Consider the following 14,757-nt stretch of genomic DNA (forward strand, 5'->3'; position numbering starts at 1 on the left):
TTTTGTTGCCCTTTGGGCATAATTCCAAAATAGCTCTCCAGAAGGGTTGGATGAGTTCACAGCTCCACCAACAGTGTAATAGTGTCCCAGATTTCTCACATCCCTTCCAACAATTATCATTATCCTTCCTGGTCATATTGGCCAATCTGAGAGGTGTGAGGTGGTACCTCAGCAAAGCTTTATTTTGTATTTCTCTAATAATTAATGATTTAGAGCATTTTTTCATATGGCTATGGATTGCTTTGATCTCCTCATCTGTAAATTGCCTTTGCATATCCTTTGACCATTTGTCAATTGGAGAATGGCTTTTTGTTTTAAAAATATGACTCAGTTCTCAGTATATTTTAGAAATGAGTCCTTTGTCAGAATCATTAGTTGTAAAGATTGTTTCCCAATTTACTACTTTTCTTTTGATCTAGATTACATTGGTTTTATCTGTGCAAAAACTTTTTAATTTAATGTAATCGAAATCATCTAATTGGTTTTTAGTGATGTTCTCCAACTCTTCCTTAGTCATAAACTGTTCCCCTTTCCATAGATCTGACAGGTAGACTAGTCCTTGATCTTCTAATTTGCTTATAGTATTGTTTTTTATGTCTATGTCCTGTAACCATTAGGATCTTTTCTTGGTAAAGGGTGTGAGGTGTTGGCCTAATCTAAGTTTCTTCCATACTAACTTCCAATTATCCCAGCAGTTTTTATCAAAGAGGGAGTTTTTATCCTGGTGGCCTGACTCTTTGGGTTTATCAAACAGCAGATTACTATAATCCTCTCCTGCTTTTACACCTTGTCTATTCCACTGGTCCACCACTCTATTTCTTAGCCAATACCAAACAGTTTTGATGACTGATGCTTTATAATATAATTTTAGATCGGGTAGTGCTAAGCCACCTTCGTTTGCATTTTTTTTTTCATTAAGCTCCTGGCAATTCTTGACTTTTTATTTCTCCATATAAATTTACTTACAATTTTTTCTAGCTCATTAAAGTAATTTTTTGGAATTTTGATTGGTATGGCACTAAACAGTTTAGTTTTGGTAGAATTGTCATTTTTATTATATTAGCTCTACCTATCCATGAGCAGTTGATATTTGCCCAGTTATTTAAATCTGATTTAATTTGTGTGAGAAGTGTTTTATAATTGTTTTCAAAAAGATTCTGAGTCTGTCTGGGCAAATAGACTCCCAAGTATTTTACACTGTCTGAGGTTACTTTGAATGGAATTTCTCTTTCTAGCTCTTCCTGCTGTTTCTTGCTAGTCATATATAGGAAAGTTGAGGATTTATGGGGGTTTATTTTATAACCTGAAACTTTGCTAAAATTGCTAATTGTTTCCAGTAGTTTTTTAGATGATTTCTTGGGATTCTCTAGGTAGACCATCATGTCATCTGTGAATAGTGAGAGTTTTGTCTCTTCCTTCCCAATTCTAATTCCTTTAATTTCTTTTTCTTCTCTAATTGCTGATGCTAACATTTCTAATACAATATTGAATAGTAGTGGTGATAATGGGCACCATTGTTTAACCCCTGATCTTATTGGGAATGCCTCTAGCCTCTCCCCATTGAGTATAGTGATTGTTGATGGTTTCAGATAGATACTGCTAATTATTTTAAGGAACAGTCCATTTATTCCTACACTCTCTAGTGTTTTTAATAGGAATGGATGCTGTATTTTGTCAAAAGCTTTTTCAGCATCTATTGATATGATCATATGGTTTCTGATAGGTTTGTTATTGATATAACTGAGTATACTAACAGTTTTCCTAATATTGAACCAACCCTGCATTCCTGGAATAAATCCTACTTGATCATAATGTATTATCCTAGTGATGACTTGTTGTAGTCATTTTGCTAAGATTTTATTTAGGATTTTTCCATCTATATTCATCAGGGAAATAGGTCTATAATTTTCTTTCTCTGTTTTAACTCTTCCTGGTTTAGGTAGCAGTACCATATTGGTTTCATAGAAAGAGTTAGGCAGAATTCCATCTTTCCCTATTTTTCCAAAGAGTTTATATAGGATTGGAACATATTGTTCCTTAAATGTTTGGTAGAATTCACTTGTGAATCCATCAGGCCCTGGAGATTTTTTTTTTAGGGAGTTCACCAATGGCTTGTTGAATTTCTTTTTCTGAGATAGGGTTGTTCAGGTATTTAATCTCTTCTTCATTTAACCTGGGAAACTTATATTTTTGTAAATATTCATCCATTTCACTTAGATTATCAAATTTATTGGCATAAAGTTGGGCAAAATAATTTTGAATTATTACTTTAATTTCCTCCTCATTGGTGGTGAGTTCACCTTTTTCATTTATAATACTAGCAATTTGGTTTTCTTCTTTCTTTTTTAATCAAATTGACCAGAGGTTTATCAATTTTATTGGTTTTTTCATAATACCAACTTTTGGTTTTATTTATTAATTCAATAATTTTTTGCTTTCAATTTTATTAATTTCTCCTTTGATTTTTAAATTTTCTAACTTGGTATTTGATTGGGGATTTTTGATTTGTTCTTTCTCTAATTTTTTTTAGTTGCATGTTTAGTTCATTGATTTCCTCTTTCTCCAATTTATTCATATAAGCATTTAGAGCTATAATATATCCCTGAGAGTTGCTTTGAATGAATCCCATAGGTTTTGGTATGTTGTTTCATTATTATCATTATCTAGGATAAAATGGTTAATTCTTTCTATAATTTGTTTTTTGGTCCACTCATTTTTTAAGATGAGGTTATTCAGTTTCCAATTTGCTCTGGGTCTATATCTCCTTGGCCCAGTATTGCATATGACTTTTATTGCATTGTGATCTGAGAAAATGTATTCACTATTTCTGCCTTTCTGCAGTTGATCATTAGGTTTTTATTTCTTAGTACATGGTCAATTTTTGTATAAGTTCCATGTACTGCAGAGAAAAAGGTACATTCCTTCTTATCCCCATTCAGTTTCCTCCATAAGTCTACCATATCTAATTTTTCTAACAATCTATTTACCTCCCTAATTTCTTTCTTGTTTGTTTAATGATTTGATTCATCTAGATCTGATAGCAGGAGGTTGAGGTCTCCTACTAGTAGAGTTTTGCTGTCTATGTCTTCCTGTAATTCTTTCAGCTTCTCCTCCAAGAATTTGGGTGCTGTCCCACTGGGTGCATATATATTCAATATTGAAATGACTTTATTGTCTATGGTACCTTTTAGGAGGATAAAGTTTCCTTCCTTATCTCTTTTAATGTTTTCTATTTTTGCTGCTGCTTTGTCTGAGATAAGGATTGCTACCCCTGCTTTTTTTACTTCAGCTGAAGCAAAATATATTTTGCTCCAACCTTTTACCTTTACTCTATATGTATCTCTCTGGTTCAAATGAGTTTCTTGTAAGCAGCATATTGTAGGATTCTGGTTTTTAATCCACTCTGCTATTTGCTTACGTTTTAAGGGAGAGTTCATCCCATTCACATTCAAGGTTATGATTACTAATTCTTTATTGCCCTCTGTGCTATCTTCCCTCTGTTTGTATTTTCCCCCTTTCCCCCCCCTTTATCCATATTCCCCAGTATTTTGTTTTTGAATACCACCCCCTTCAGTGTGTTTGCCCTCCTGTATCACACCCTCCCCTTTCTTTCCCCTTTCCCTGTTCCCTTCCCTTCCTTTTGTTATTTCCCCTTATTTCCTCTCCTCCGCTTCCCTTTCTCTGTACCCCCTCCCCTTTTCCCCTTTTACTTCTTGAAAGGTTAGATGTTTTATAAGTTAACTGAGTATGTGTAGGTTGATTTTAAGCCAGGTCTGATGAGAAGAAGATTCAGGTGTTTCTCCTCTACTCCCTTCTTCCCCTCTATTACATAGGTTTTTTGTACCTCTTAGTGTAATGAGATTTGTCCCATTCAATCCCCTCCCTCCTCCTGTCTCTTTCCTGTCCCCCTTTTTAGGGAGGTAGTGTATTTTTTTTAGATCATTCTATCTAAATCATAGAAAATTCTGAGTGTCTGTCCCTTCTAGTTCAGTATATTCTGTTGAATAGAGTCCAAATTCCTGAGAGTTATTAGAGTCTTTCTCTCCAGTGGAGTTAAAGCCAGTTACATCCCATTAGATATCAGTCTGAAGGATAGGTCATGGATGTCCATCATTTCTGGCTAGGTATATTCTCTCTGTTAGAGTTACATTTCTCAGGATTTATGAGAGTCTCTACCCCCCCCATGCTGGGATATAGCCAGTTTCAACTTGCTGGATTGCATTTTTTTTCCTTTTACCGCCTTCCCCCTTTTTTTTACCTTTTCATGTGTCTCTTGAACCTCCTGTTTGATATCCAGATTTTTTGTTTAGCTCTGGTCTTTTCATCAGAAATTTTTGGAATTCTTCCATTTTGTTAAATGTCCATCCTTTTCCCTGGAAGAGAAGGCTCAGCTTTGCAGGAAAGAAGATTCTTGACTGCATTCCAAGCTCCCGCGCTCTTTGAAATATCTCTTTCCAGGCCCTTTGATCCCTTAAAGTTGATGCAGCCAGGTCCTGTGTGATCCTTACTGTGGCTCCTTGATATTTAAATTGTTTCTTTCTGGCTGCTTGCAGGATTTTCTCTTTTATCTGATAGTTCTGGAGTTTGGCCACAACATTCCTTGGTGTTTTAGTTTTAGGATCTTTTTCTTGTGGGATCGATGTACTCTTTCAATAACTACTTTGCCCTCCAATTCCATGATGTCAGGGCAGTTTTCCATCACTAGATCCTGTAATATTAAGTCCAGGCTTTTTTTCTCTTCAATGTTTTCAGGAAGTCCTATAATTTTCAGGTTTCCCCTCCTCAATCTATTCTCGAGGTCAGTGGTTTTGTTGATGAGGTATTTCACATTTGCTTCTATTTTTTCTATTTTTTGATTTTGTTTAACTGGCTCTTGCTGTCTCGTGGAGTCATTAGTTTCTGTAGACTCCATTATTTTTTGGGGGGAGGAGTTTTCTTCATTAACCTTTTCCAATTGGTCAATTCTACTTTTGAAAGAGCTTTCCATTTGACCAATTGAGGTTTTGAGAGAATTAATTTTTTTTTGCATTTGCTCATTTGAGGATCTGAGAGAATTATTCTCATTTTGTAATGGTCCAATTGATGATCTGAGAGATTTATTCTCTTTTTGTGTTTGTCCAGTTGTACTTTCTAAGTTTTTGTTTTCTTGTTGCAAGGTATTAATTGTCTCCCCCAAATTTTCCAGTTGATTTTTAAACTCCTTCCTTATTTCTTCAAGGAAGTCTTTCTGTGCTGGAGACCAGATTGTATTCTCCTCAGATATTCCAGGTCTCTCTGGGTTGGGGTCTTTCCCTTCCAGGAATTTTTCTATGGATCCACCTTTCTGCTGACCCTTCTTCATTATGCTAAGACCTTGAGTTGGGTGGGGCTGGTTCACCTGGGCTTGGGATCTCTAAAAGCTTTACTGAGTGCAGTTTCTCTGGCTGGCCAGTAGGAGGTGCTGGTTGCCCTCTCTGGGGTGTCTGTGACCTTGGTTGGGAGGCCTTCTCCCTTTGCTTGAGGGAGGGAATTGGAGCTATTGAATTATTTTGCCTTCAATCAATGGTGGGCTTTACCCTGGCCTGAGGTCATTCCTCAGCTGGGCTGGTTCTTTTGCTCACACAGCTGGGCCTGAGGCAGAAGTAATTTGCATTTGTTTGGGAGGAGGCCTCTGTGCAATGGAAGTATGGGCTCAGAGTTTCTCAGACCTGAGGAGCCCAGGGATGGAGCCCGCAGCTCTCCTGCACCAGACCTCTCCCCGCAGCCCCTTCCCCAAGCTCCAGGGGGACAGCACCAACACCAGTGCCTCTGCTTCCCTGCGGACCCAAGCCCCCTTCGTCCAGCCCACCGCTGATCCAGCAGGTCCAGCTCTCGGGCCCTCAGACTCCTGGTTCCAGTTCAGCTATTGGTCTGGCTGAACTTCCCTGGGAGCTCAGACTCACCTGCCTGTACTCATCCAAGGCTGCTGCGGGAGACCAATCCTGAGGTAGATTTTCCTCTCCTTGGCTTTTCTTTCTGGGTTTCCTGGTTCGGATTTCTTTTAAGAGGTTTGTTTCATGTGATAGATGGGGAATAGATCAGGAGACTTTAGAACTGTGCCTGTCTTCTCTCCGCCATCTTGGCCGGAAGTCCTGAAGCTCATAAATTCTTACAGAACAATAGTACTCCCTCACATTCATATATCACAATTTGTTCAGCCATTCCCCAAATGATAGGTATCCCCTCGATTTCCAATTCTTTGCCACTACAAAAAAGAGATGTTATAAATAATTTTGTACAGGTAGACTTTTTACCCTTTCTTTTGATCTCTTGGTGATATAGACCTAGTAGAAGTACTGCTTTATCAATGGATATGCAGTTTTATTGTCCTTTAGGGGTAGTTTTAAATTGCTCTCAGAAAGGTTGCATCAGTTCACAACACCATTCAGTTCACAACAGGGCAGTAGAGTCCCAGTTTTCCCCACCTTCTCCCAACATTGATCATTTTCCTTTTTTGTCATATTGGTCAATCTTATAAGTGTGAGGTGGTATCTCAGAGTTTTTTGAATTTGTATTTCTCGATAACGATTTAGGGAATTTTTTCATAGGACTATAGATAGGTTTAATTTCTTCATTGGAGAACTGTCTGTTCATATCCTTTGACCATTTATCAGTTGGAGAAGTATTTGTATTTTTCTAATGCTAACTCAAGTACTCTATCTACAACAATTTACCAAAGAGAAATTTCAAAATTCTTTTTTTTATAAAGCCTGGAATCAAATCAAGAACCTTTAGATATTCATACTACTACTTCAACAACTGAACTATTTAAGTTACATTATTAATTGACTGATGAATTGTTTTATAAAACTGTCCTCCAAAACTTGCTACCCTTCCTCCTAAGATTTTTTTCCCATGTTTTGTTACAACTGACAGTTGTTGACACAATATCATTGATAATATTCATAATATTCTCAATGTTATGGCATATTTCAGTCTTAATTACAGACTTCTTAGATACCTCCTGAGGTGAGCTAATTCATTTGAAAATTTCTTCCTAGTTCATGCTTTATAAAAAAGTCTTAGTAGAATGTGATCAACTAAGCTATATTATGGGACTGAAATATTTTTAGATTGAATTTTCCCTGGCAAAGATGTAATGAAAACCCAGGAGGCAATTCTCATGTATAGTTCTGCTCAGTTGGAGATGGAATTTTAGGCAGTGGTTCCTTGATACTTTACAATTACAACTGAAAATTAAATTTAGTAGGATTTTTTTTTAGGTCAGAGGAGCTAAATCTTTGATCCAGAGTGTGATTACCAATTAATCATTTTTAATGCAATGCATAGTGACTATATTTCAGATTGCTAATATGCAGAATATAGTGAAACCATTTCTCTTTGAAAATGGATTCAGTGGTTTATTAAGATGCCTACAATATTTTACATCACAGCCATAACCAGACTGAAGCTGCAATCATTATCCCACATGGGAACACCCATCCTCCATCTAGAAGCTCCTCCAACACAAGTCATTTAGATTTTTATGTGACCCATAAGCATTAGGGAGTCCATTAGTACAAAATTACTGCATTTGGCTATGCTATAGATTAGTCTTTCTGGACATAAAAAAAAAAAAGAAAAATGCAACATAATAGCAGAACTATGTAAAACAATAATAAACTCTTTTCTTACAGTCCATTAGGAAGCATTTTTAGTGTCCACCATTTGCCAGAAACATAGTAACATGGTCATATATTTGTCTTATTGAAATTAATTTGTGGGGAGGGGCTAGGAAGATTTAGAATATGAATATAGTAGGATATTATTGTGCCAGAATAGCAAGCATGGGGAATCTGGAGAGACATAAGTATCATTATGTAAACTGGTAAAGTAGTGATCAAAATCAGAAGAATAGTATATTCAGTGGCTGCAGACATGTGGATAAGAAAAAGACAAAAGCAAAATTGAACCTGAAATTATTAGATTAATCTTGGCCACATGGAAGAGGTGAGAAGATATGAGGATAGTGGGTATGGAGGGTTAAATGAATCATCTGGCATAATCACTATGACAGGTGATTTTCTTTGTTGAAAGGGAGGATTCATTAGCGGAGCAACAACAACAATAATAATAATAATAATAATAATAACAATCACATTTATAGAGTGCCTACAATGTGACAACACTTTGTTAAATACTTTACAAATATTATCTTGCTGGAGGTAGAGAATATCTAAAAATAATTGATGTAGGAACAAAAGATTTTCAGATCTTAACATATTAGAGGAATTACTGTTAAAGAGGAACATCAAAAATATATTAAAAGAAAATAATGTATTAAAAGATGAGCAACTACATGGCACAGTGAATGGAGCACCAGTCCTGGAGTCAGGAAGACCCAAGTTCAAATCCGGCCTCCAACACTTCCTTAGGCAAAAAAAAAACCTAAAAAATTTATTAAAAAATCTTTGAATACAAAAAAGGATTAACCTTGGCAAAAATAAGGAAAATGTGTTTTATTCATTCAGGAATAGTATTAGAATTAGCTAAAGAAAGATAGAATGGAGTTGACAAGGAGAAAATCATATTAAATGAAAGAAAAAGGAAAAACAAAGTCACTTGATGAATAATATCCTTTTTAATATTCATAATACTATCAATGTTATGATACATTTCAGTCTTAATTACAGAGTTCTTAGGTCCCTCCTGAGGTGAGCTAATTCATTTGCAAATGGAAGAATATAGACTAGGATGATAAGCAGGAGTGATTTTGTAGGGAATTTTTGCATCTAGATCAGAACTATTCAATTCAGTAAATATTTATTCATATGCAAGGCAAAGAAGCAATATATTAAAAGGCATACTAGAAGGAATGATCCCCAAATTCAGTCTCATAGAAACTGAATACATGATCCTGAGGAAGTCATTTAATCCCTCAGTCTTCAGGCAAATCCCTAAGACCTTAAATGGTAGAAGTTATATTGGAAAATGAAATTTCCCCACCTTACTTCCCCTTTGACAAAAAAAAATCAGACATACATACATATACATATACATATACACATACACATACACATACACATACATATACACATACACATACACATACGCATACATAGACATATATATATATGCATATATATGTATATGTATCTATGGGAAAAAATTCTACTGGCCCCCGTGGAGACAGGAGCACTATGCCTTAATCCTAGGCTAAGGATCCCCTCTGCTATAGACCAGGACATATGTGGTCCTGATTTAGTCCTACAAGAGCCAGACCTCCAAAGAAAAACATGATGTCCTTTTATCACATTATCTCTTTGAGTTTTTACATCCCAACATCAGAAAAATTGCTTAAAGTACTTATCTCTGCAAATGTCTAGGATTTTCCAAAAGTTGAGATAAGAGGAACAGAGTGCATACCTAATATGTAAATCATGTTTTTTATTTGCTATTTATTCATTCTACACAAAAGAAATCTAACATACACGAGACTCAAGTTCATGTTAATAAATAAATAAACTTAAAGAATCAGCAACAATAGCCTAACTACTATAGTTTTCCTTCAGAGACCTGATGCATTGTGTGCCACTGCTTGAAGAGGCATTTTATATTTCACCTCAGTTCTACACTATACATGTCTGCAACTTTTATAAGCCAGGCTAGAACCTTGAACTTATTCTTTCATAATAATGGATCATCTTCTCCTTCTAGAATTAACATAGTAGATATGGAAGGGTTACCTCTTCATGAGTTGAGCAATCCTAGAAATATTGATCTTTCAGACTCAGAAGGGTGCCTCCAAGGCATACATACCATATCAGAATTGTTATATATTCAAGAAAAGCAGCACAAAATAGGTAAGGCAGCCAGGAGTCACAAGAATCAAGCTAATAATTCTTAGTTCATTATTTCTGCTGGAGTGAAAAATAAGGAGTGAGTTCTCCTCTTGTCCTTCATGACAAGACCAGGAAAATTTATAGGAGAGGTGTTTAGGGAAAATAGAGTCAGGTCTGTTTCATACATATTGAGTTTGAGACTGTGGGCTATCCTGTCGGAGATGCTCTCTGCAGGTATCTGTCATTATGTCATTATAGTTTTTAAAAAATCAAGGAAGTCACCTGCATAGAGCTAATAATTGAACTTATTCAGTTGAATCTCTGTGGATGTTTGACTTGAATTCCCAAATTTCCAACTTGAAAAATATCTGAGGATAATTAAGAAAACATGTCAAAGCAATTTATAGACTCTAAAATGTGATACTCTAAAATGAGACCATTTAAGGTCTTACTCATGAGGTAAGAACAAATTTAATCACATTAAAATCTCTGTCTTGAGGTACTATCCTCATATTGTTTGTATGTATTTTCAGATAACCACAAGGATTGTTCTGGTGTGACCTTGCATCTGACACGTCTACAGTAAGTACTTTTAATTATAAAATGTGAATTAAAACTTTAAAATCAACTAATTTTCACTCCTATCCCATTGATTAATAGCTCAGAGAAAAACAGTATTTTGGGGGTAACCAAAAACCTCTTATTCCTGCCTCCCATTACTATTTGAACCCCTGGCTCTGACTCTGATTTTGACCAAATCATAATGATGAATATTTAAAAGATGAGGAGAGAGAAGAGAATGGAATCAATTTTTTCTACATTTTATATTTTATGTTTTCTTTATCATGTAACTAATCAGTATTTTGTCAATAAAGTGTACTGATTGACCTTGGAAAATAATTGCAGTCAACTGAATTTTAAAATTAAGTAAAGAATTTGCCTGTCATCTAAATGAGTGTCAATCTATTTGACCAGAAGAGATGTGGTTCTGATTAGAAATTTAAGATGTAGTTTCTTGTCCTTATTTCTTTTGATTTTGGATTTGCCAATTTATTATAGTTAGAAGCATTTTATTCTGTGTAGAACAAATGAAGATATTTTTTTTCTTCACCCAGTAATCGAGCATGGTAGAAAGCATACTTACTGGCATATTCCATTGCCTGTTTCATGCTCTTTCTCTCTGGGACCATTTCTTTGCAATTGTCTCCTCTTTAAATAACCCATTTCCACTTCAGTTATCCTGGTCTCCCTATTCCTCAACCTCTTCAATTCCAATAAGAAGTGTCTCCAATCTACTTCAGATATGAGAAGTGGTCATGTCATAGACTCCTCCTGATCAACCACAAAGATTATTCATAAGAATTTAACAACATTTATGTCATATTAGATATTCAAAGGCATGTTTTAATCATAATTTAGTTCTATTTTGTTGTTTTTAATTATTGAGGGAAAAATAATTTTAGATGCTATTATTATTCCCTATGATATAAAAGTTGTTTGTTAAATAATATTTGCTAAATTGAGATTTAGCATATTTTATTTTTTACAAGGCTATAGATTTAATGGTTGTACTTTTTTGAGAAAAATAAGATAAATATATATTTTTTCCTACAGGCAGCCTTTAATTGCTGGCATGTATCTTATGATGTCTGTGGATACTGTCATACCACCAGGGGAGAAAGGTAAGTAAAGTTACATTGACAATTTTTGTTTTTAGATAATTCAAATTTTAAAATGCATTAGAACCTAATAAATAGAGGCAAAAAGCCTTGGTCCATGATCTACTTCATGGGGTAAGAACAAATCTACCTCCTGTATGTTTCACAAAGACACTCCATCCTTCATCTCTGGCCATTTTCTCTAGATGTCTCCCATTCCTGGTACACTCTTTCTTCTTCCTTGTAACTATTGAATTCCTTTCTTCCTTTAAGTCCCAACTAAAATTCCACCTTTTAGGAGAAAACTTCTTCAATTCCTCTTAAGTCCAGAGCCTTCCCTCTTTTAATTATTTCCCTTTTTTTTTAACCAGCCTATAGTATGTTTTATATACATTTGTTTGCAAGTTGTCTTCCTCATTAAGATTGTAAGCTCCTTGAGGTCAGAATCTGTCTTTTGTTTGCCATTTCCTTCTCCAGCTCACTTTACAGATGAGGAAACTGAGGCAAGATTAAGTGACTTGCCCAGATCATATAACTGGTAAATATCTGAGGTCGTTTTTGGTCTCAGGAAGATGACTCCAGGCCCAAAACTTTATTCATAGTGCCACCTAATTTCCCAGAAATCCTAGGATTATTAAAAACTTATATACATTTGTTAAAATTTAATGACCAGAACTACTTCCTCATCACCTGATGTCCATGTATTCATTTTAGAAATATTTATGGAGCCCAAAATGGAAGATTTACATTAGATCTTGTATTGGCTCCTATCTTTGAGAAATTTATAGTCTTACAGATTTACATGTTTTGATTTGATAAAAAATAAAACATGCCCTGTGAAATTCAAAGCAGATATCATCAAGCATATTTTTTCTCTAGAATAAATTTCAAAATTAAAGTATTTACCAAAACCTCTGACAGTACTTTAGGTGTTCAATCCTGGTCAGTTTTGTTTATGAACTGATGATATGATAAAGTTCATGACATGGTTTCCTATTCTTTGAAGTCTTTGTTATAATTAGTACAGTAGTACCTTCATGTAGATTTCAGTATAAATATTTGTTGAATTAATTAATTATTCCTTCAGAGCAGATTGGAACAATACTTTGCATTCTGTATATTCTACAGAAATGGCTTTGGTGGACTAGCAAAGCAACAAAAATAATGACTTTGCCCTAAACAAATAATAGCATTTTTTCTTTCTCTTTTCCTTTGTAATAGTAATCAATGCAGATGTCTCATGCCATTACAAAAAATATCCAATGCACCTTTTTGCATATAGAGTTCATACTCACCACTTGGGTAAGTACTTTGGACAACTTTATTTAAATATGTTATATTAATTATTAATCAACAATAAATATTAAATATAATTGTGAGAACATAAGCTGTCAATTGCCTTTGGTCTCAAAGTTATCTTGATTGAAAGATGTTAAACATTCCTATTTTACAGAATAACTTGAAATTTTTACTGTTTACCAAAAATTACATTGGAAGGTTTATCTATTGATAGGATTTCTTTTTTTTAAGAGACATGTATTTAATTTTAAAGTACTCAATTAAGATTACTTTTGAATTTCTAAAGTATTAGTAATAATTCGTCATTGGTATGTGTTTATTATAGGTAAAGTAGTAAGTGGATACAGAGTAAGAAATGGACAATGGACATTAATAGGTCGACAAAGTCCTCAGTTGCCACAGGTATGTGAAAAGTAATTGAACTTTGGGAGGGATAAGCAAAAGAAAAAAAAAACTGATTGTTTTTTTTTTAATTTCTTGACTAGTTTTTGTATCCAACATCTAGCCTTGCTCTGCTCTTTTAATTCCAGCATTGTTTTAAATGCTTTGGTGAAGACTTATCTAGCCCAGAAATTTCTTTAAATCAGTTTTTCAGATTTGTGTAATAAACTTCGTTTTTCTTTTTTTTTAGAATTTTGCAGTTAGTCTGTGTTGTATTTTTAAGTTTGGTATCCTTAAGTTTAAAACAGTGGAATCAACTTTCCTATCAACTGTAATAAAACTAAACTCTCACCTTCTTAATGTAAGCCAACAGCATTAGGCCCAAGTTTCCATACAATATGCTTCCATTAATGCATTTTCATCTTTGTCTTATGGACAGGCTTTTTATCCTGTGGAACACCCAGTAGATGTTAGCTTTGGTGATATTTTAGCAGCAAGGTGTGTATTTAGTGGAGAAGGAAGAACTGAAGACACACATATTGGGTATGTTCCTGCAAACTCCTTCCTTATCTTCTCTTTTGCCTTCTTTCAATGAAGCATGATTATGAAAAATTGAATAATGCAGAGTTTTAGAGTCATGCTGACCTCTATCATTCTTTATTGCCTCTTTTTTAAACTATTGAGGAAAAGATTGCTTGATTTTTTGTATTCCTTTTTTCCTGATTTTCATATTTCTCTCTCTCTCTCCATATATAGATATACATATATAGTAGAGCTTTATAAATATACATATATTAGTATATGTATATATTACATATATGTTCATGTATCATATCTATAAAATAAAGATCAAATAAGCTTATAGAACATAACTTTACATATTCCTTCTTCCCCTTCATCAGTTAGCAGAAGTATAATCATTTTGAAAAGGTGTAACTTCTAAAATGCATTTCTTCCTGCATTCAAAAAATGTTATATATTTATACATCATCCACTGTTGATTCCAAAAAACATATTTTTGGAAATGTTATATAAGGTAAAAATATATTTGAAAAAGAATAATTAAAAATAAAAAATATCCTGTGTATCTCTTCTCTCCCCCTAAAAAGGAGGTAATAGAAGGATAGAAATGCATGCTCTAGTTCCTTGATTTATGTAGTTATTATTAACCAATAAAAGGAAGCAAATCATTATGTCTAGAGAGAAGAAAAGCTTCCTGCCATCAAATGGGAGGAATATATCATGAAGTTTTATGCTGGGGACATTGGATAGCATAATGAAGAACATCTTTAGCTACAATTATGCAATATGTTAAAAATCATTTTGCAAGTGGACAAAATTGTCATCTGTTTCCAAGCTGAGGGTATTTTTTTGGAGTGATATTTCTTTTGAGAAGTTAAGAAAACAGGATCTAGGCATTTAGCTTTCATTTAATATAACAATATGCCTTATAGTAGAGTTTTATCAATTATAAATCTAGGAGTCAGTTTTAGATCTTTTTCAGTTTGTAAAGAATGGAAAAGAAAGATTAGGGATAACAGTCTTGTTTTGGTTCCCAGTCTTGATATGAGATTTATATTAGGATCAGGGGCTTAGAGTTGAAAGGGACCTTACAAGTA

The 14,757-nt window shown here is 34.3% G+C and overlaps 1 protein-coding gene across 9 annotated transcripts in view; it reads left to right on the forward strand.

Moving 5' to 3' along the window:
• The window catches only part of PAM (peptidylglycine alpha-amidating monooxygenase), a 478,021-nt gene that overhangs the window by 341,637 nt on the left and 121,627 nt on the right, over window positions 1–14,757 (forward strand). For all 9 annotated transcript variants that reach the window (XM_074207272.1, XM_074207271.1, XM_074207266.1 and 6 more), the window contains 5 exons: window positions 10,334–10,382; window positions 11,415–11,482; window positions 12,680–12,760; window positions 13,083–13,159; window positions 13,578–13,681. In XM_074207272.1, the coding sequence (XP_074063373.1) occupies window positions 10,334–10,382; window positions 11,415–11,482; window positions 12,680–12,760; window positions 13,083–13,159; window positions 13,578–13,681 (379 nt within the window). The remainder of the gene's footprint in view (window positions 1–10,333; window positions 10,383–11,414; window positions 11,483–12,679; window positions 12,761–13,082; window positions 13,160–13,577; window positions 13,682–14,757) is intronic.

This window comes from Macrotis lagotis, chromosome X, assembly GCF_037893015.1.
Source record: "Macrotis lagotis isolate mMagLag1 chromosome X, bilby.v1.9.chrom.fasta, whole genome shotgun sequence".
NCBI classification, from domain to species: domain Eukaryota; kingdom Metazoa; phylum Chordata; class Mammalia; order Peramelemorphia; family Peramelidae; genus Macrotis; species Macrotis lagotis.